Genomic DNA, 21,625 nt, shown 5'->3' on the forward strand with positions numbered 1-21,625 from the left:
TCTGCTTAAAAATAAATGAGCCATGCCATGGGAAAACCAACATAGTGGGTATGCGACCAGCATGGATCCAGACCAGCCTGCGCATCCGCGCAGTCTGGTCAGGATCCATGCTGTTCGCTAATAGTTTCTCCAATTCCAATAGGCTTTACTACCCGTTAAGAAGATGTTTCCCGTTTGTAAATTTGCACTCGTTCACTTTCGGTACACTTCAAACAACCGTTTTCCCTTTATGATCTCGATATCTGCCAACATGTCACTGAGAGCTGTACCTGTGAACATTGCCGGTCCAATCAGATAAGGAGTAAAATTTTGATATTTCAGTAAAGGGCGGGGTCACTTGATAAAAAAATGCGTCAGTTGTAACGTCGCAGTTGCACCATTTATGCGAGAAAATCAGCAGTATGGCTTCTTCAAAATTTGTAGGAAGTGATCCTGTTGATATTAAAGTGCATTACGAATATCACGGGATGCAAAGATGTGCTCTGATAGATTGCAACTATGCTGATTTGTTTGGAATGGGATATACTGAATTCGAACATTTCCTGAAATCGGAGATACCATTTTTACAGAGACTTTTCGTACTGAAAATAAGTTTTCTTGATGATGAGAATACCTACGTGGACCTAACGGAGCGAAATTACCACAGATTTTTGAAATTAGCAACGCACGCGTTCAAAAGTGGAACTCCGAAAATCAGTGTGAAAGTACAGGAGGGTAGTTCTCCAGCGGTCAAAGGACTGTCGAGTCTAGGATCTTTTAACACGGATGGTACTTCTACATCCAAGCGATCTCTGAACTTTCCAGATGACAACGAATATAGACTAGATTGTACTAGTAAATACAGAAGTCCCATTGAATTGGAAATAGACTTAAAACAACGCGAAGTCATGTCAAAGAACAACGAATTAAGTGAAATTACGAAACAATACGATAAAGTTTGGCAGGAATACAATCCCGTTCCTGCTGTTTTTACGGATAATTCGAAAGGTTTATGTACCAGATGCCATCTGCGACTCGGACACACGAAAAATCGGTATGTTTTTAATATTTATATGACTGTTGTTGAAAAAGCTGCACCGCCAGATTATTATAAAAAATCTGAAATTTTAGTTGATTTTTCAATACCGATTTCACCGTAAGTTTCACGAAATTTGATAGAAAAACACTTAGTCGCTAGCAAAAGCGTTAATCACGCTATTGAAATTTGATATAAAATGATTTATTTGTACGTTATTTCACATACACAAATAAACGATTTGCATTTTTAAAAAAAAAAAACACAAAAAAAAAACCAACAACATTTTGATGTCCATTTGGAAGCATGTCCCGTTAATACATTTGTAACATCTCCAAATAAATAATACATGTACAATGAAAAAGTCAAAAGTAAAGCGGGTTCGATTTCATGCCATTTTCCGACATGTTAAGTCTTAAATCTTAATTATTTACAGGTGTTTCATTTCAAATTATATTTTCCATGCTGTATTGAAAATATTTGGACTGCTACAAGCGTAAAATTATTTATTTTAATTTTAATTTATTTCATTCATTTTTTTGTCTTACGAATCCGAAGCCGCTTAAGTATTGGAAGATTAATATCTATTTGTACTGAACGCATTATATGACATTAATGAGACATTTTTATTGAAAATTTGTTGTCCGATTCGATTTAGATGAAAGCTTCATAACAAGCACACAATAATTACACAGCTATGTTATATATTCATACAAAATATTGAGGGAATGTATTTGAAAATACATTATGCTAATGTCCAGGTCTGATTTTGTGAAATGTTTAATTACTTTCGAAGTCAGAATTTTCTTGTCATCGCAGCGTTTGAAGAAAGTGTTGCTAAAACCACTTAATTAAATGGTAAATTTGTTGGACAAAACTTTGTCCATCTCGCACACCATAAAAAAATGGTATTTGGTACTTGATAATGTGAGACGGCCACACATTAATCCGGAATACAACTAAAAAGGAAAACACCTGTATTTTTTAAATTAAAGGTATTTTTGTTGGGTGTTGTAACAATATTCAATCATAATATATAACATAAATAACTAACATACGAAAGGAAAATGAAATAAATTCCGAAAAACGATTTTATACGAGATTGAAATACGGCGAGCGCACGGGAAATATCCATAGCAGAAATGCACCCGTATTTCTTTAGTAAGTTGTACTTTTGTAGTGTTTTTAGCAGAATTCATTCCGTATATAACATAAATAATAAATTTAAGAAAGGAAAATGAAATACGTTCGCGCAAAACGATTTTATACGAGATTGAAATTTGGCAAGGGCACGGGAAATTTCCATAAACAAACTGCGACCATATATTTTCAATAAATGGTATTTTTGTAGGATTTATGGTGGAATTAACTCGTATATAATATATAATAATTAATTAACAAAAGGTAAATAAAATACGTGCGCGCAAGACGTTTTTGGGTGAGCGCACGGGAAATTTGCACATTCGTGAATGAATTTCATTGACCCACCTAAACTTCTCTTTTGACTCTTATATAAACATTTTTATGCGCAATAAGATTTAACATAAATGAATATTTGACAGAATTTTATGAAGTTATTTCTGTAAAGAGATTGTAACTTAACTATCTTATGGATCTTATGTTTCATTTATTTATGATCATCATCAGACATCTGGTTTGTTCGGATTTATTTTGAAAGATTTTTGATACCCGTCAAATGATTTTTTTAGGTAAACGATAAACTGTATCTATGAATAACCATGTTAACAACCGGTAAAATTATTTGCAAATTAATTGACATCTCGTTTGCAATAAATGTTGTAGTTTGCATTTTTCAATAAATGGTCGTAGATTCCTCGGAAAACAAGTTATTTTTCATATTTTAAAAACCGACTTCATGGTTTGAAGTCTGTAATGAAATACCGACGTAATAAGTTCAAACATTTTTTTTTAAATACCGACGCGAAATGTATGCTTTTAAAGTCAGTATAGTTTTATTGAAATATAACCATGCATAGTCAGTGTTGATATTTAAATAAAATTTGTTTATTTTATTTTATTTAAAAAAACCTAAAACATGCAGTTCTAAGTTACATTTTATCACAAAACAGATATATTATTGTACTCTGTACAACAGAAAGAAAGCATGTTAATTTATACATTTGTATCTTTCATAAAAAAAAATAACAAAAATACAATTTATCACAAAAAGATGACTGTTAATTTCTGGTTATTTTAGATTGGAAGATGGTATGGGCCATGTCATGTTTTATGTTGTTGTTACTAGATTCTCTAATACTTGTAGATTATGCGTACTGAAATCAGACATACCATGTAATAAAATAATCCTTCAAAAGTATAAAGAGAAGCAAATCTCAACAGTTACTGGTGTTTGGCTAGTTTGGTCAAGCATACTGGTACTGACGATAAAACCGAACAGAAAATGAGATTTTTTACATGTAACTTTTTTATTTTTGCAAATTGTAATCAATGGTCGGTATCAAAATAAAGCTTAACATTTGCTAAAATCTTCACATAATTCAAATTTATATTTAGTAAGCAAACTCACACGAAGTGAGGCCCTGAAAGGGGATTTTAAAATTGGGACTAAATGAATGTTGACTGATGATAAATTCGACCACTTTGTCATTTAGAAAATTTTCTTGTATTATTATATTGAAACTTTCTCAAAATGCTGCAACGGTCATTCCTGATCAAGTAATGAAAAGTGACCCAATGTCAGGCCTTCCTGTTTCAGCAGTGAGCATGCACAAAAAAAAAAACACCCTCTTCCCCAGTAATTCTGGATAAATACTTTTTTATACAAATAAATTAAGTCATTTATTTATACAGAATATTTACCAATTTTGTTTTTGTTTACCCCAGTTGGTGTTTAAGTGGAAACTATTAGATGGTGTGTTCGAGTATTGACCGATTGCAATCGAATATTTCCAAGGTGGTCGACTTTATCATCTTTCCCGGTTTATCATCAGTACCAATATATTAAAGTATTAATGAAAATCTTTGAAAACTCGAAAAGAATAGCGAAGTACTATTTTAAATATAATTTTTATAAAACTAGAAAAAAAAAAACATGTTTTTTATTAGAAAAGAAAATCATTTTAAAGGCACATTGTGTTTGAAATGTTAATGTTTATATAGATTCTACATACTCACTGGTTTGGTGGAAATGTTTTCAAGCGGAAATTTGAGATTTTTAAGGTAGTTCTGCACTTTTAGATCGAAATTTTTTCTACAGTGTAGAATTTTATACCTAGAAAATTCAGCAAATAAAAAAGATAGGGTCCTGTGCTAGATTTTTTGCTGGACTGGTTTGAAAAATATGGGCCTCATGCAATATTTCATAATGGGAGTCTATGGGAAAATCATAATTTTCATAATATTTTCACAAAGAGAAATTTTTCTACATTGTAGATTTTGATGAAACTTCTCACACTTGTAAATAAAGACATGGCCTATGAGTTGATGAAATAAAATGTATAGGTCCGTGTGCTTATTTTCAAGATATTTGACCATGATTAAAGTGAACCGCACATTTCACGCTGATTTTAAGATATTATTTCGAATTATTTAAGGTGTCATATGTTTTAATACCACATTTTGTATTTAGAAATACAGAAACAGAGCCATTGCAATAAATTTACCCAGAGGTTGCGATTAATTCATAAAATGATTTTCATTTCCGTACGCGGAATCTAAGCTTTATTCTACGTTTTCCGGATAAATGATGTTACGCCATCTGACACTCCCAGTTTAATTATCAAACCTGCAGAAGTACCTTAATTTCGACTCCTAATAAAAACCTTAAAATTGGTGAATAAGTGGATAATATTGGGCAAATCATGCAGCCGTTTTTGATGGGTTTTTTTTTTTTTTTTTTAGCAGATGCAAGGCTCATCTGTCTGTCTGTCAGTCCATTCGTCAGTCTGTTCCTTTTGTAAAAATTACGCAACAAAAAGTTTTATGATAATGGGAGTGTACCTTTAAATAGTAATAGATGATAATGCTATAGTGCCCAGTTCAAAAAACAAAACCCATAGTTTCATACTTACGGATATACCTCTCGAACCATTAAATACTTGAATCTTTCTAAGCTGGTAATAAGTATTCAACCTTAAAATAAGCTATGTGAATGATACACTCGGAACAATGCTCACTACTTACTTGAATATGAGTTTTTCCTAGAAATCATTGTATTTTGTACAATTGTTAAACATGTCAAATATTTGCAAATGTAATAAATTAGAATGTTTCTTCCACCAATTTAATATTTACACAGCATACAATTTTATTATTTGCAGTTGTCACATGGATGAATGCATTTCATCATCAGTATGTGGATTGATAGATCCCACCCAGCTGAAAAAAAGGAAGTGCAAGAACTGTCAAAAAAGAAACAGAAGATTGAGGGTGAACTGAAAGCACTAAAATGTGAGCTAAAAATGAAGGAAAAAATATCTGCTGAAGCAACTAGTTCCTTTGAAGCTAAAATTCATGACATATTAATCCGTACAAATCCTGCCAAGTATCTAACAAACAATAGAAGGCCAAAAGAAGGAGTTATACTAGCAGATTCATATATTTTAAAACAATACTATGGTAGCAAGAACCCTTCAAAGGACGACCTTGAACGAGACGGTGATATATTTCAAACTGTTGTTCGGTCATACGAAGAGAAAGTGAACAAACGGAGTAACAAACCAAAAAATAGTGTAGCTAAACAGTTAAATATTCAGTTGAATACAAATACATGTTCTGCTGTTGGAGAAAATTTACAGGGTTCTTCTATGCTTTACCCTTATCCCTATCCATATGTCTGGAATTACGGTCAAAGTTTTGTGCCGAATTATGGTTCACCTGGACAGAGTACATCGCAAATATTTGGGTCAAACTTCAGACCGTTTGATACAGTCCAAGCATCACCACAAGCGCTAGTGGAGACGCCGCCACCACCACAAGAGGGCTGATTTTATTTGTGATAATGTACATGTGACTGAAAACAAATCTGTTTCTTGTTTGTTTTGTGTTCTTTCTTAAAAGTATATAGACTATTAATTGTTGCATAAAACTACACTGTGCTTTTCAGGGTCACTAAAGTTTTGTCTTTTATCATGTATCATGTCAGTTTACCATTGTTTTACTAGATCTAACTAGCTTTAAGAACAAGGAGTTCATGCAGATATGTGTCTTAAATATATTTGAAATATATATAAAATATAGACATTACCCGGCATTAGATTTTGAAAATATAAGAAGCACAAGTTCTTTCTTATTTGTTCAGTTTGTTTTGATATTGTAAATAAACAACATTGATCAATCTGTAGTTATGTATTGAATTTTCTACAAAGTTTGAGGGGACACATGTTGACAAAGAAATGATCCTTATTTTCTAGCTCGACTATTCGAAGAATCGTCTAGCTATTCTACTCACCCTGGCGTTGGCGTCGGCGTCACACCTTTGCTTACAAGTACATACAGTTTTCAACCTAAGGCATCATAGCTGTGAAACTTTTCTTTCTTTTTCTAGGTCAATTACAAACCTCACTGGGTCAAGTTTCATAACTCTTACATGTATTTTGAGCAAATTATACCCCCTTTTGGACTTGGAAAATCCTGGTTAAAGTTTTTCATGCAAGTTACTATCTACAAAACTAATGCTGATATTGAATTAAAACTTCACATGTGTCTTTAGGGTTATAAAACTAGTTTATAGTATCAAGTCCCATAACTCCTACCTGCATTTTGGCCAAATTATGCCCCCCCCCTTTTGGACATAGGACTTGAAGCTTATTTTTTTCTTTTTCTAGATCGATTACCAACCTCACTAGATCAAGTCCCATAACTCCTGACATGTATTTTTGGAAAATTATGCCCCCTTTTTAACTTAGAAAATGCAGATTAAAGTTTTACATGCAAGTTACTATCTCCAAAACTAATGTAGATGTTGAATTGAAACTTCACTTGTATCTTCGGAGTTATAAAACTAGTTGATAGCATCCAGTCCCATAACTCTGACCTGCATTTTGGCCAAATTACGCCGTCTTTTGAACTAAAGTTTTGTGTGCAAGAGCATACAGCTATTACTTGGCCATTAATTGAAATCTATTTTTTATTTTTCTAGATGAATAACCAACCTCACTGGGTTAAATCCAACAACTCTGAGATTTATATTTGGCAAGTTATGTCCCCTTTATGACTTCTGAATTCTGGTTAAAGTTTTGTGTGCAAGTCACATCTGCAGAACAAATGCAGATGATTAAATAGAAACTTGACATGTGCAGATACTGGATTGAAACTGTATGGATATTTTAACATTTAGGGTAACATTTTCCTGCTTCTGGGACAATATTTCAAATAGTTGAGTATTGGCTGTCTTATGGACAGCTCTTATTAATGTCGGTGTTCAGGTCAGGTTTACAGGGCCCCTGAACCGTCAAAGGTTTTGTTTTTTATCAAAACTAGGTCAAGTTTGAAACTGGGTTATTGGTATTTAAGGTTAAATCTATGTCATTTGGTCAGATCCTAGAGAAACCTTGCTAACACTTTAGACACCACATTTTCTGTTTAATCTTTATTAAAGACATATGAAGATAGTGTCTTTATAGTCTTAAAATCATAGACCATTGAGCCGCTCCATGAGAAAACCAACAAAGTGGTTCTAGACCAGCCTGCGCATCCGCGCAGTCTGGTCAGGATCCATGATGTTTGCCAACGATTTCTCTAATTGCTATAGTCTTTGAAAGCGAACATCATGGATCCTGACCAGATTGCGCGGATGTGCAGGCTGGTCTAGATCCATGCTGGTCGCAAACCCACTATGTTGGTTTTCTCATGGCACAGACCATTTCACAATTGTGTTTCTTTGGTGACCCTTTACGAGGATTATTCAAGTTTGCCATTTACAAAAAACATGGAGCTAAATATTGAAAAAATCGTCAGACAATATTTCTTAAACTATTGGTTTGCTTTAAAATGATTTAATATGAAATATTCCTTGGATAACAGCTAGTCTACTGACATGTTTCAAACTATTCCAATAAAAAAATACCATCATTATAAAGAACAAGGTGCGCGGTCATTTTTGTCTAGCCCACTTGTGGATGCGAAGACGTAGTTGTCCAAATGGTTGTTCGGTGTATGTGCATACGTCTATCTGGATTTGTTTGTCCTGACCATGACGTTGACATACATTGAGCAATCTTCTTTATATTTGGCATAAATGTTAATTTCAGTGAGGCAGTGCCATGCGCAAACACCAGGTTCCCATCTTAAAGGTCAGAGTCACAGTTGGAGGTCAAAGGTCATGTCAGATCTTGTCCGGCCCATAACTTTGACATGCATTGAGGATTCCTGTTCAAATTTTGCAGAAATGTTTAACTCGATAAGACAAAGTGTCTTATGCAAACCCCAGGTTCCTATCTCAAAGCTCACAGTTAGGGGTCAAATGTCATAGAGCTTTCCAGCCCATAACTTTGATAAGTATGAAGCAATCTTTTTTCTTTGGTGTTAATGTTCACCTATATGAGACGAACTATTGTTCGCAGCATCCCTATCCCAAAGGTCATGGTCAGACTTCGGGGTCATAGGTCATTTTAGAGCTTGTTTGGGCTGTAACTTCGCCATGCATAAAGCAATCTTTTTATTTGGCATAAATGTTTGCCTCAATATGACTGTTGGTGCAACCCCCATCCCCTAACTCAAAGGTCAAGGCCATACTTAGAGACCAAAGGTTAAAACTTTGTGCTGTTGGTCCTTTTGACAACTGGCGGGGAAGGGAAACCTTTAAAGATCTTCCCGCCAGAATCTGCCGGCCCGATTTTTATAGTCATTTCACATGAATCATCCTTTGGCTACCATTTACTAATTTGTTCAAATAATACTGATTCACAAAATAAATTTGGCCACAAGCTGATGGTGAATAATTTCTCTTTATGTATATAATTTATAAGGAAAACTTAAAAATCATATGTGTGATTTTAAAATAGTTTGTTCCTTGTGCAACATATTACTCAAAATACTTCGATTTACCAAAAAATATATACAAAATACCATGGCCACCAGAGCTTAAAATAAAAAAAAATTCCAAAAGATAATAGGTAAGGGTAGATTTCTTGGAAGCCACGCATTTGCAAAGAGACAACAAAAAGATGCTGTAATGGAAAAACATTACAGACGGGTTGTTCAAAATCTTACAAGTACATTAATTTATGCCAAATGTAGATCATCTCTGTAAGCCCTTCTCATGATCACAGAATGTGCCTTCAGTACTCCTCACAAACATTTTTATTTGTCACAATTCATAGCCACCAGAGAACAATAGAATAAAAATCTTTAAAAGTCATTTCCTAAACATGAACTTCCTTTGGTGACTGGAGTGTGGGTAGGGTCACATGCCACTAGACTGGCATCAGTCGTTAGAGTCATTAAATGTAAAGCACTTGGCCATAAAATCAATCCTCTTTCATAGCACTTTCTAAAAGAAATTTACAATATCTCTAACCTCTGACTGTTTAGATGAGCCTAGAGAGAAAATGTTTTTCTTGAAAAATATTAGTGTCAGTACGAAGAAAGAATAAACTTTATTACTGATAACTTGATCTCAACAGACTTTGTAAGTCTAACATGTCACCTGCTTAAAGCTAGTTGTCAGCTGCTAATTGCCGTGAAATAGACGTAAAATATTTACTGTCTTGTCATGTTAATTCCACCACCCCCAAACTATATTCCGCATTGTATATAATCAAAAGGATACAAAGCATAAATGAGCCATGCCATGAGAAAACCAACATAGTGCATTTGGGACCAGCATGGATCTGGACTAGACTGCGCGGATCCATGATCCATGGTCACGATCCATGCTGTTCGTTGACTGAGTTTCTCCATTTCCAATAGGCTTTGAAAGTGAACAGCATGGATCCTGACCAGACTGCACAGATGCGCAGACTGGTCTGGATCCATGCTGGTCCCAAACCCACTATGTTGGTTTTCTCATGGCGCGGCTCATATCTGACAGATGCCTGTCGAAAGCTGCAAAATTCAGATTCCCACCAATTAAGTTGGCAAGTAGCAAGTAACAACTTGCAAGTAACGACTAGCGACTGGCAAGTAGCATTCACAAGACCTTTGTATTGAAGAAAAATGTGTCCGAGGATCGAATAAGAGTCCTGCATTCTTTATACGCTTGCCTCATCCCGACAGTGACGAGACAAACGCAAACAGAGGGTGAACACATAAATTTGACCCAATTCGCAGTTAGTAACTAGCAACGGACAAGTGGCAACTGGCATGTCCCTACCAGCATTCCGTAGATGACCGTCAACTAAAATTGTTAAAATACATCTTGATTTGTCAAAAGAAGCGTGGCTCCACTGAAAACTTTGAAATCTATGATAAATTAGCCTGCCAGTTTTCCAAGTAATTTGGCAGAAAAGTTCCCAGTAAAACCTTCCTGAGCTGTGAAACTAGCAAGTGATATTGGACCATCTCCCGCCCTCTTGTTTTATGTATTATAACATTTGAAGGTAGTATGTAAACCAAAATCAGCTATTTAAATTCACACATTCAACCAGTAAAAGATTCTTAAATTATCTTGCAAATGAACGGGTTATGTCATTCAGCGGCAGTCTTGTTGGGTGTTTTTTATATCTAAAAGATTGAACTTAGTTACACAGTACAGTCAAGTTAATAAAGCAAGAACGCATGGAGCATGTCAGCTGAATGAGCCTTAACATAAATGTGCTTATGGCCTTAAGCAACACATTATCTTTAACATCCAGTATTTAGGGATACATAAACTATGTCTAAATTTACATAACCTGTTTCAAGTACTCATTTATCATTAGTAGCCCGTCTGTTTTCTACTTAAAACTGGACATTTTATAGAGTCTTTAGGAAATTATCAGTGCATAATTGATGAAGCCATGTATGCAAGTATTTATTTGCATAATTACATCAAAGGGGCGCAGATATATCTTTACAGACTAAGAGGGGTCATTCGGAAATTTTATTATCTTCAATACGAGACAATGGAAGTGTAAAGCGCCCATATTTTTTAAATAAAAAAAAATAATTCCCACAACGGATTACAGCAACAAATAATCTGTACCGTGATTACAAACAACAACAGTCTGCTGATGAAATGCCGTACTTTTTAATTAATTCTAACATCAATATTCGTAAATGAAAATAATAACTTGCTTAAAAATGACGTTTCGGGCGAAAACTTTACTTTCAGAAATGCTAACTTTAAATTTAGGGCAAAGGCAAAACCAAACAAAAGGGACGAAATATTTTCCAGACAGGTAGACGGACAAACGGAAAAAGAATAATGTCTAGCGACTTCGTTCGAGTAGGGTGGGGGACTTTGACAAGAAACAATCAACTGGATGCCAAACATTCTAATTTAACAATTTCCATAGCTCTGGGAGCAAGAAAAGAACTAGCTTGTTAATATTTTTTTCATATTTACTATCAGCAATCAACTGCATTCCTCAAAGATGCATAATAAGCACTAGGTTTGGGAAATACAAAGCAAATATATTTTAATTCAACTTTAAAATCAAGTTCTTTACAAGCTAAAACAGATTGAAAGTATTGGTTTTAAAATAATCATATTAATGAACATCCGGATGATTTATTTATGAACTTGTATAAATGGTAAATTTTATGTCTATAATTGTTCACAACAAAATAACAATTACTGTAAAATTATTTATATCTCAGTTTCCAAATATTTTCGAATAGTTCATACGTGAAATTCTTCAGTTCAGTTTCTCAACGGCTCTGTTGTCAAAAGAAACGAAGATATAGCAACAGTACTTCTAAAATATTTAACACTATATTTCATGATTCAATTCATTACATGCGTGAATAACCTACATGACTGTAATATCCCATGCAGTCATCAGCAGTGATACTGTTAAAACAACACATGATCGCATATTCCAAACAGAGCGAATATCCTCAGTTTTCATTAAAGTTTTAATGTGATTAAAACACAGTTCCACTGGATTCAGATGTGGAGAGTAAGTTGGTAACAAAATGTACTCTATCCCAAATCTGTCCAACATTCGTGATAATACATCTTCGGCTCGGAAGCGATGAATTGGACAGTTATCTAAAATCAAGAAATCTCCTGGTCGTAAAGCTAGATCTCCGTAATTTGTTGTAGAATTTAATGCATTGAAAACAAATTCCATAAATGTATCTGCATTGCTAGCACCATCAAGAATATTTGCATGACACACTCCATCAATTCCTATTAGTAGATTTAGCGTCACATTTTTTGTTCGAGTCCTGGTTTGAATTTCTATTGCCCTTTCCCCTTTCGTTGATCTACCATAGCGACGGTTACACACATCAGGTTTGTGAAAACCGCTTTCGTCAAAAAATTTCATTTTCTTTGGATCTGTTCTGTACATTACGGCAAGAAAAGCTCTAGTGTACATCATATTTTCATCGTTGAACCTTTCAGCTGCAGGCTTTGTAAGTATTTTCCGGGTCATTTCCTTCTTCAAAAAGCCGCAAATAGCCGGTTTTGAAATGTCAACATTACACATAGCGCTCAATTTATCTTTGATATTCCCAAGGGACAATGATGGTGTCTGCTGCACAAGAAGAATGATATACTGTTTGTGTTCATCCGTCAATTTCCCACTTGCATGTCGAATATACGGAGATGGAGAACAATTTTTTGTTGCACAGTACTTATTCCATATATTTCTCACAGTGCCCCTGTCTATTTCTAGCTGTCTGGCTACGGATGTATATGCACCGCGAGGTTTTATGTTTAAGTTTTCATCAGCACCAAAGTTAATCATCTTTTTGATAATCAGGTTTCTAAAATCGGAGCTCAGAGGCCTCCCACCTTTAGTCTTAATTGACGTAGCCATATTTTATACAAAAAAAAATAAAATACGCTGGGTTATGTACTAGACGTAAGGAAACGCCCTACTTAGTTTTGATTGGCTTACACGCTTGTCATTGTAAGTGAATTAAAATGACAGCTTTGGATAACTGGTTAAGGACAGGTGTATGTCGTAATATGCGGCGATATCAAACTATCCGTTTTATGTTTGAACTTGTTCAAAGAGAAATGCAGGCAAAGAGTCAAACGGGAAAGATGTTCTTAACGGGTAGTAAAAGCGAACAGCATGGAGCCTGACCAGACTGCGCAGATGCGCAGGCTGGTCTGGATCCATGCTGGTCGCATACCCACTATGTTGGTTTTCTCATGGCACGGCTCAAATGACAAGAATTCAAAATAGATATAAAATGACCAGACGTACAGACTTTACCTGAAAGTCACAGTGTGGATATTGTTAACATTACTTAAATGAAATTACAACCTTTACTTTAAAGTCAACGGTACAGAATTGGACTTATTGAAATTATGGCCTTTAACCTTTGCCTTGCTAAATTTTTAGAATGGACTGGGACGTTTTTCAATTTGAGCAATACCATTTATTATTCGAAGTGGTGTTCAGTGAAAAGTTACTGACTGAATAGCAAATAGTGCAGACCAGCAAGGATGTGCTGGCTGATCTTGGTCTGCACTGGTCATAAAGACAGAATCACTCAATGTCAGCAGGCTAAAGGTTAACCCTTATCATGCTGGACATGAGTGATTCTGCCTTTGCAACCAGTGTAGATCCAGTGCAGATCAAGATCTGCACGGTTCGCTATTCAGTCAGTATCTTTTAGGTCAGTACCCCTTTTAACAATTAATGGTACTGTCCAAATTGACAGATGGACAAGTTCATTATAGAAATTTAGCAGGGTAAGGGTTAAAGATACTTTAGAAGCATAGAGTGCAACCAAGCAAAATAAAAGCAGACTCTGTGAGTTTTATTACCTCCTAGCTCTGGCTTGAGTGGAATTGTATTTTAGTGAAACTGAGTGTACTCCATGATCCCAAAAGACCAGGAAGTAGGACAGCACTGATGTTTGATGTTGACTAAATTTGACTGGACTGAAATATTGATTGGAGCTAAAGTGGCCGAGTGGTTAACTCCCTGAGGCCGAAATGCGACTATAGGCGCTATATTTTCTACCCCTGTAGCGTCGATATGCGACTATAAGCGCGTTATCAGGACTCCCTAGGACGGCGATTGACGACTATAGTCACGGTACCGACATCATGCTAACTGCGTCACATACTAATGTTAATTTTTGATAAATCTGAAAAAAGCAAAATTATATTGCATTCTGGTTATTATTTCTCAGATGTTATAATTACTAAGTGTGCTACTAATCAGTTCCCTTGTTAAAATAAATGTTTATAATTATGAGGTCATGTAAAGGAAATAAAAAGACGAACTCCGCTGTGATTTTTTTCTTTCATACTGTTCATACATTTTTTCAAAAGAGTAAAATAATGTCGTTGGCCAGAGATCTTTCTTAAAATGAAGTAAATATTCATTATCATGCTGATTCTGACATATCAGCTCCGTCGGGTGATGAGACCGATGATGAAATTCCAGTATCAGAGAAATGAATGGTCGGGAAATACTAAGATTTAGAAGGCTGAAATATTCTTACATTTATATCGCATACGATACAATTGGATACAAATAACACACCAAAACATGTTTCATAAAACACAACAAAAATGTATGTAAATAAATGCATGTTTGTAAATTTAATGATTATTCAACCATGGATGTAAATGTTGCAATTTAACTGTCTAAGCGCGTTTCACACAATATTTATGTACATATTTAGAAATAGATTATACATCAAAATAAACCATCGATATTCACACAAAAACAGGTGTAAATTTTAAGTAATACTGATTTAAATATTCTGTTTAAATAACATATCTATCAATTGGAATATAATGTGTTTACGTGTGAAAAAGGTAAGAAAAGCAGAAATGTTCAAATATTTATCAAACGCATTAGGTGTGCTTAAATTGTGAATATTTCGAAGTGAAATTATTGTTCAATTTGGATATAAGCCACGGGCGAAATATGATATACAAATATTTGTTTAAACTTCGAAGATTTTGTTAGTTTATTTTAACTTACACAAAAGTTAATAATGTTTCCCTGCATTATTTCAATTGACCGCATGCGAGTGTGATTATGATAAGATCAGATAATGTCTTCGACGCCAGGTGGTAATTTTTATCTCGCCGCAGCAGGTATGTTACACTATCGGCCTCAGGGAGTTAAGGTTGATGACTTTGATTTACTTGCCCCTCACCGATGTGGGTTTTAGCTTCACTTGGGATGTTGAATTCTTCATGTGAGGAAGCCATCCAGCTGGCTTACGGAAGGTCGGTGGTTCTACCCAAGTGCCTGCTCATGATGAAGTAATGCACGAAGGGGCACCTGGGGTCCTCCTCCACCATCAAAATTGGAAAGTCGCCATATGACCTATAATTGTGTTGGTGCAATGGTAAACCCAACAAACTTCAAACTGAAATAGTGTTATTTATTTTACAGAATAAATACAAGTTACTGTCTCCAAAACTACATGCAGATACCGGATTGCAACTAATATTTTAACATTTAGGGTAATATTCCTGCTTCTGGGACAAATGTTCGAATAGTCTAGCATTGGCTTTCTTACGGACAGCTCTTGTTCTTCTCTTTCCTGTTGCTCTGTTTCTTAGTACACCCACATACCTGGATTACACTTTCTAAAGTGCACACAAAATTTAAACAAGAATTGCTCTGTTTTTCTGTAGCATTCACTCTTTGTCTTTTTTTTTCACAATTGGTATACATTTTCGAATAACCAAGCACACTATCCTTTAGACAGCTCTTGTTACAAACTTCTTATTAATTAAGAAATAATAAGTTCCCAAACGTGGTTTATCGTAGAATAACCTGAGTTTTGAGTTCTTATGCGTAAGAATATTATCACCAAGGCCATAGGCCTGAGTGGTATATTGTTTCGCATAAGAACGAAAAACTCTGGTTATTCTACAAGAAATCACACTTGGGAACTTATTATTTCGATTCTAACCCGACAAACTAGTATCAAAAGTTTTAGAAAAAATGGTAACTACTTTTTACGACCGTGCTATGCGCCTGGATCGGATGACGTCATTGCACGCGAGTGGTTTATTGCAGAATAACCCGAGATAGATTTTGCTCTACATGTATGTAGGTTATTTTCTTGTCGTGTCAGAATAGTAATTTAAATTAAAACTCTCTATAATTCTTTTTACTTCTATTTGTTCAGATGAGGAAATGGGCAAAGCTGAAGACCAACTGCTTGGGACCAACACCGTCAATAATGAAAATGCTGAACTGTAAATAAGCTGGGAACCAGATTTTGTAAAGTGGAGGGATATAGGAACCAGAATTGATGAGGACCAACTACTTGGAACTAGCACTGTTGACCGGCCTGTTCAGCTCATAGCTAGAAGACTGTCAACCGAGAGGTTATAGGTTTAATCCTGGACAAGGGATATATTTTATCTGATAACCAGATATAGTATGTCTAAGGTCATTCTGGCTCTACCTCTATCTCATGAGGGGAAGTTGTCTGCTACTTGAAGAGAATACTAAGTTATTACTGGTACAGAATTCAAAAACACTCCTTAGCTTTAATTGACCACCGTAAAACTAAATACTGTCAAATAAAAAGCTGTCAAACCAAGAAAAAACAAGTCAGTTTTGGCAATGCTGGATTGAAAATTGATTTGAATATTTAAGTACTCCTGGCAGAGGTGCAAAATGAAATAGAGAAGTACTGCAAAACTGTACATGATGTATGGGCCTCCACCTAATGTAAATATTTATTTCGAAAGCAAAGGTCATCAGTCATCATCGTCAGTGATTGCCTTGCTCTAACAAGATTATACCCACAATTCAAGAAGTTACAATAGCATTTTATACAGGACGTTAACTGCAGATTTAGAAACACTAATGTAAATTAAAGGAAAGAGATGAATAAATTATGCATATAATAAATAGAATAATATTTGCATAGTGCATAGTTTATTTCCTCTAATATTCATTAATTGTGCAGCTGCAAAGTTTAAAATAATGATTTATATTACCTAGTAGTATCCTGTAAAGACCTGCTTCTTGACTGTCTGGAATTATTAAAGATGCCAATAAATGATGCAGACTATTTAAATATGATATAAAAAAAATTATGCCCCAGAAGGGAGGCATATTTGTTTTCGACTGTCCATCCATTTGTTAGTTCATTCGTCACAACGTTAACTTTTTGCATGAAGGCACTTTACTCGCGAACCACTGCACCCAGGACCTTCAAACTTCACATACTGATAGTACTTATTGAGTACATGACCCCTACTGACATTTGGGTCACCAGGTCAAAGATCAAGGCGCTGCGGGGGCATTTGTCACCTTTAGTGACAGCTCTTGTTTCCTTCTGCTGTCTGTTACACCGGTAAAACGAGATCTCATTCAGTTCCCACGTGATGTTGGCAAGAATTGCTCTATATGCCTGTTAAGTTGCGGATCTATTTATTTTTATTGCTCTTTGATCTGCAGTAGGGAAATTTGAAACTTTAAATTGATGTAATGTAAATATTGATAGACGTGTATTGTGTTCTTTTTTTTGTTTTTGGTGAACATTTTTTAAGAAATATGTTTCATCATACCTTGGTCTTTAATGGGAGTATTCAATTGCAATTTCCTTATTTGAACTGCTGTTCTAATGTTTAAATCTGAAAATTGTACCTTTGCAAATATTTCAAGGGTGTCTTTGTAGCAAGTTTGTCTCTTAAGACACAAAATATTTGTCATGTTATTACTTATGTTTAGGACAGTAAATTTATTTTGGTAAGAAAATCTTAGTAAAGTTTTCATGATATTTTTGTTTACACTTTTGACATCATGATATACGGTAGTTCATACAGTTATAATTTATATTTTCTTATGCTGAAAAGCTGATATATGTACATATGTATACACATGCAGAAGAAAATTGAATTGACGAGACAATCCCTTTTTACATGAGAACTTTAATCGCAAGTCGTTTTTGCTAAAATTGATATGTGTTTTATATTTTTATAGACCATGACACAAATTTATTGAGGAGGCAATGTAAGTTTTGAAAGGAGGGGTATAGCTGGTGTTGTTGACATTTGATTTGGTTCATGTTTTTATCAAGCTACAGTTACTTAGCATTAGGTGATTCTTCAACTTTGTTGCGCTCAAACCCAATATTTCAGAGATGCAGATGTTAAATTATATGCAGACAGGGAAAATGAACTTTATTTGGGGAAATTAAGAATTATTTCTTTCATTTCTAATGACATATTTCAGAATTACGCCCATAGCTGCAGTACGTGTGATAAAGTTATTATAACTGATAGGGATCATGTATAATAAAAATGTCACTTTCAGAGGAACAGTTTTGGTAGGGAGAAGTTTAGGGAGTCTTCAACTAGGGATTGCCTCACACACTAAAAGTCTTATATTTATATTTTGAGGGGAGTGTGCTACTGCATGTGTTGTTCAGGTTAATCTAAGATTTTTGATATTTCAATATTTTTTTTGTGTGTGTGATATTTTTAAAGAAGTACAGTTGCACTAGAGAAAGCCTCCGTGTCTGAGTGGATAATGTCACTTGCCCCTCACTGATGTGGGTTCGAGCCTCACCCAGGGTGTTAAATTCTTTATGTTAGGAAGCCATCCAGCTGGCTTGCAGAAGGTCAATGGTTCATGTACAGAGGGATATCTGGGGTCTTTCTGCACCACCAAGTCTGAAAAGTCGCCAGAGACCTATAATTGTGTTGGTGCAATGTCAAACCAAACAAAAACAGTTGGACTATTGATTTACTGATATACTGTAGTAAAAAAGGGATTGCATGTAATTTGTATTGTTTTCTTTATACATGACTGAATTTTATATTTATCCAATCTATTTTGTTTAAAAGTATTATTGTATTTTTGATACTCCTTATGAAAACCAAGGACAGTTTTATTGATTTTTAACTGTCCTGAATTGTTTATTTTTATTATTGAAGAGAGTCTTTATACAAACTGCCATTAGAGGATTTGTTGTCAGCAGATGCACATTTAATTCTGACCATGTGATTCTGTAATTTGCTGTTAAATTATAACGTAAAGGTTCTTTGATAATAATACCTGGTGTACTTTTATTTTGAGTTACTGGTGCATGCTGAAATTAAGGTTTTTTTTTCCCTTTGGCATGCAATTAGATATTAAATGTGCATTATATCAAATGTACATACATGTGTGAACAGTTAGAAATCTACAGTTCATGACATTTGATGTACATGTGTGAACAATGAGAAATTTATAGCACATGACATGGAATGTACACATGTGTGAACAATTAAAAATTTATAGTTCATGACATTGGATGTACATGTGCACACAATTAGAAATTAATTGGGCATTACATTGAATGTGCGTGTAACATTGTACACAGTTAGAAATTGAAATTCCTGACATTTTATATGCATGTGTACACAATTAAAATTCAGTAGCTCATGGCATTGAAGGTACACATGACATTGTACAGAATGATTAAAATTCATGACATTTATATTCATGTATACACAATTAGAAATTGAATCTTTGACCAAGCCATCATGGGAGGACATAAGTGTTTTACAAACAGCTCTTGTCCTGAAACATGGTCAGAATGTTTGTCTTGATGAAACTTAGGTGAAGTTTGAAACTGTTTTATTTTTTTTGTTAAAAGCTAGCCACTTGATCAGGTCATTGAACACATTTGTAAACACTTGAGGAAGCCAGAATTTCTACCTGATCTAAATGAAACTTGGACAGATAGTATGGTCAAGTCTGAAACTGGATCATCTGGAGTCAAAAACTAGGTGACCAGGTTACTGTAAAAGCAGAAATTTTCGCAAGGGTTTAATTTTTTTCCTACATTCACAAGGTCCTACATCTCAGGGAAAATAATCCCCACATAAATATTTACCATTGGTATAATTCAAATTAAAGTAGGTTACCATTTTAGCAATTTTTCGAATATTAAACCTATATTGAATATACTCAAAATTTCAAATTCCCAAAATTTTGACCCTGCGAAAATATGTGCTTTTACAGTATATCATAGAATTATGTCCTAACATACAAGAGGCTACATTTTGTACCTGTTTTAGTTAAAATTGATCTAAATATTTGTCTTGAGTCAAGACCAATTCTAAACTTTGTTGTATGCGGTTTTCACGGTAACTTTTCCTGAATGTAAACTTGTATCCTAGTACCCATTTTTAGGAATGGATAGAAACTTCAGGCACATGTTCACTGTGTTTATCTGAATCTAGAGTTGCATAACTCTGTTTTTCCTTTTTAACAAAGCCAGGGTATTTATGACTTGCCGGTACTTGTATTTTTGTCTCAGCTGGTTTCTTATTTTAAAATCATAAGACTTTTTGCTTGCATTTATAGCACAGTTTTTGTTGTTTATCATGTCTTGCTGTCCTTATAAGTAGCACTTGTTTATTCTTTCTCTTTATAGGTTGTTCATATTGTTAGAAACATTGTCTGGTAGTTGTTATACTTTTATAGCATGCCCTTTGATGAAATATTTACCGAATTTGTTTGCATTTATAATATCTTTCATAATTTAATGTTTTGCTCTGTGCACAAAGAGGATGTGTGTTGTTTTAATCTAACTGTTGGTTGGTCTGACTTTTGTTAGTTGTTAAGTCTGTAGACCATTTGGTGTCCAATCAATAACTAGAGAGCGCTCTAGATTACAGGTGTCAGATTTCATAGAATGATTGCAAGAGACAAGTAAATGACTGCTTTAAGGGTCAGTAGGTCAAAGGTCAAGGTCACACTGATATCGATGCTGAAAACAGTTTCTGTTCAATAACTAAAACTCCCATTGTCTTACTGTTTTCAAGCTTCACCAGTTGATTGCCTGTGGTCAATAGTTGACCCTTATTGTTTTACGGCTCAGTAGGTCAAAGGTCAAAGTCAGGATGAGCTGAAAACTGGAAACATTGTCTAGTCAATATCTGGAGCTTCTTTTCGGCTTATGACCATCCATTTTCATTAGATTATTGCTTGTGGACAGTAGATGATCTCAGTAGGTTTTGAGATTATTTATACTCCTGTCACGGGCTACAAAATTTCTTACCCAGTTTCCTCCCACAGGCCATCATGTGGGCATATGTATTTCACAGTCAGTTCTTGTTTATAAATATTCAAATACAACAATAATTCTATATATGCACTGTATCCATTTTAAGACATGAAATATACAATTTTGAATTCCTCGTGTTGTTTGTTTTTATTAGCTCACCTGTCACAAAGTGACAAGGTGAGCTTTTGTGATCACGCAGCGTCCGTCGTCCGTCCGTCCGTGCATGCGTGCGTGCGTCAGTCCGTAAACTTTTGCTTGTGACCACTCTAGAGGTCACATTTTTCATGGGATCTTTATGAAAGTTGGTCAGAATGTTCATCTTGATAATATCTAGGTCAAGTTCGAAACTGGGTCACATGGCTTCAAAAACTAGGTCAGTAGGTCTAAAAATAGAAAAACCTTGTGACCTCTCTAGAGGCCATATATTTCACAAGATCTTCATGAAAATTGGTCAGAATGTTCACCTTGATGATATCTAGGTCAAGTTCGAGACTGGGTCACGTGCCATCAAAAACTAGGTCAGTAGGTCTA

The 21,625-nt window shown here is 34.8% G+C and overlaps 2 protein-coding genes across 3 annotated transcripts in view; both read left to right on the forward strand.

Moving 5' to 3' along the window:
* Window positions 1-21,227, forward strand: part of LOC123557305 (major facilitator superfamily domain-containing protein 6-like) — a 50,605-nt gene extending 29,378 nt beyond the window's left edge. For both annotated transcript variants that reach the window (XM_045348717.2, XM_045348718.2), the window contains exon 5: window positions 16,208-21,227. In XM_045348717.2, coding sequence (XP_045204652.2) covers window positions 16,208-16,281 — 74 coding nt within the window. In that variant the 3' untranslated portion in view covers window positions 16,282-21,227. The remainder of the gene's footprint in view (window positions 1-16,207) is intronic.
* LOC123562811 (uncharacterized) lies at window positions 185-6,286 on the forward strand. The gene is made up of 2 exons (XM_053543667.1): window positions 185-1,033; window positions 5,317-6,286. The coding sequence occupies exons 1-2, from the start codon at window positions 402-404 to the stop codon at window positions 5,432-5,434; spliced, it is 750 nt and encodes a 249-aa protein (XP_053399642.1). The 5' UTR covers window positions 185-401; the 3' UTR covers window positions 5,435-6,286.
* Window positions 21,228-21,625: the final 398 nt, after the last annotated feature.

The sequence above is a fragment of the Mercenaria mercenaria genome, chromosome 5 (assembly GCF_021730395.1).
Source record: "Mercenaria mercenaria strain notata chromosome 5, MADL_Memer_1, whole genome shotgun sequence".
Taxonomy (NCBI): domain Eukaryota; kingdom Metazoa; phylum Mollusca; class Bivalvia; order Venerida; family Veneridae; genus Mercenaria; species Mercenaria mercenaria.

Excerpts from the sequence above, each read along its gene's own strand:
- LOC123562811 (XM_053543667.1), top strand. The coding sequence starts at position 402 with ATGGCTTCTTCAAAATTTGTAGGAAGTGATCCTGTTGATATTAAAGTG. Across the intron at positions 1,034-5,316 it reads CTCGGACACACGAAAAATCG|TTGTCACATGGATGAATGCA; the intron begins GTATGTTTTTAA and ends TATTATTTGCAG.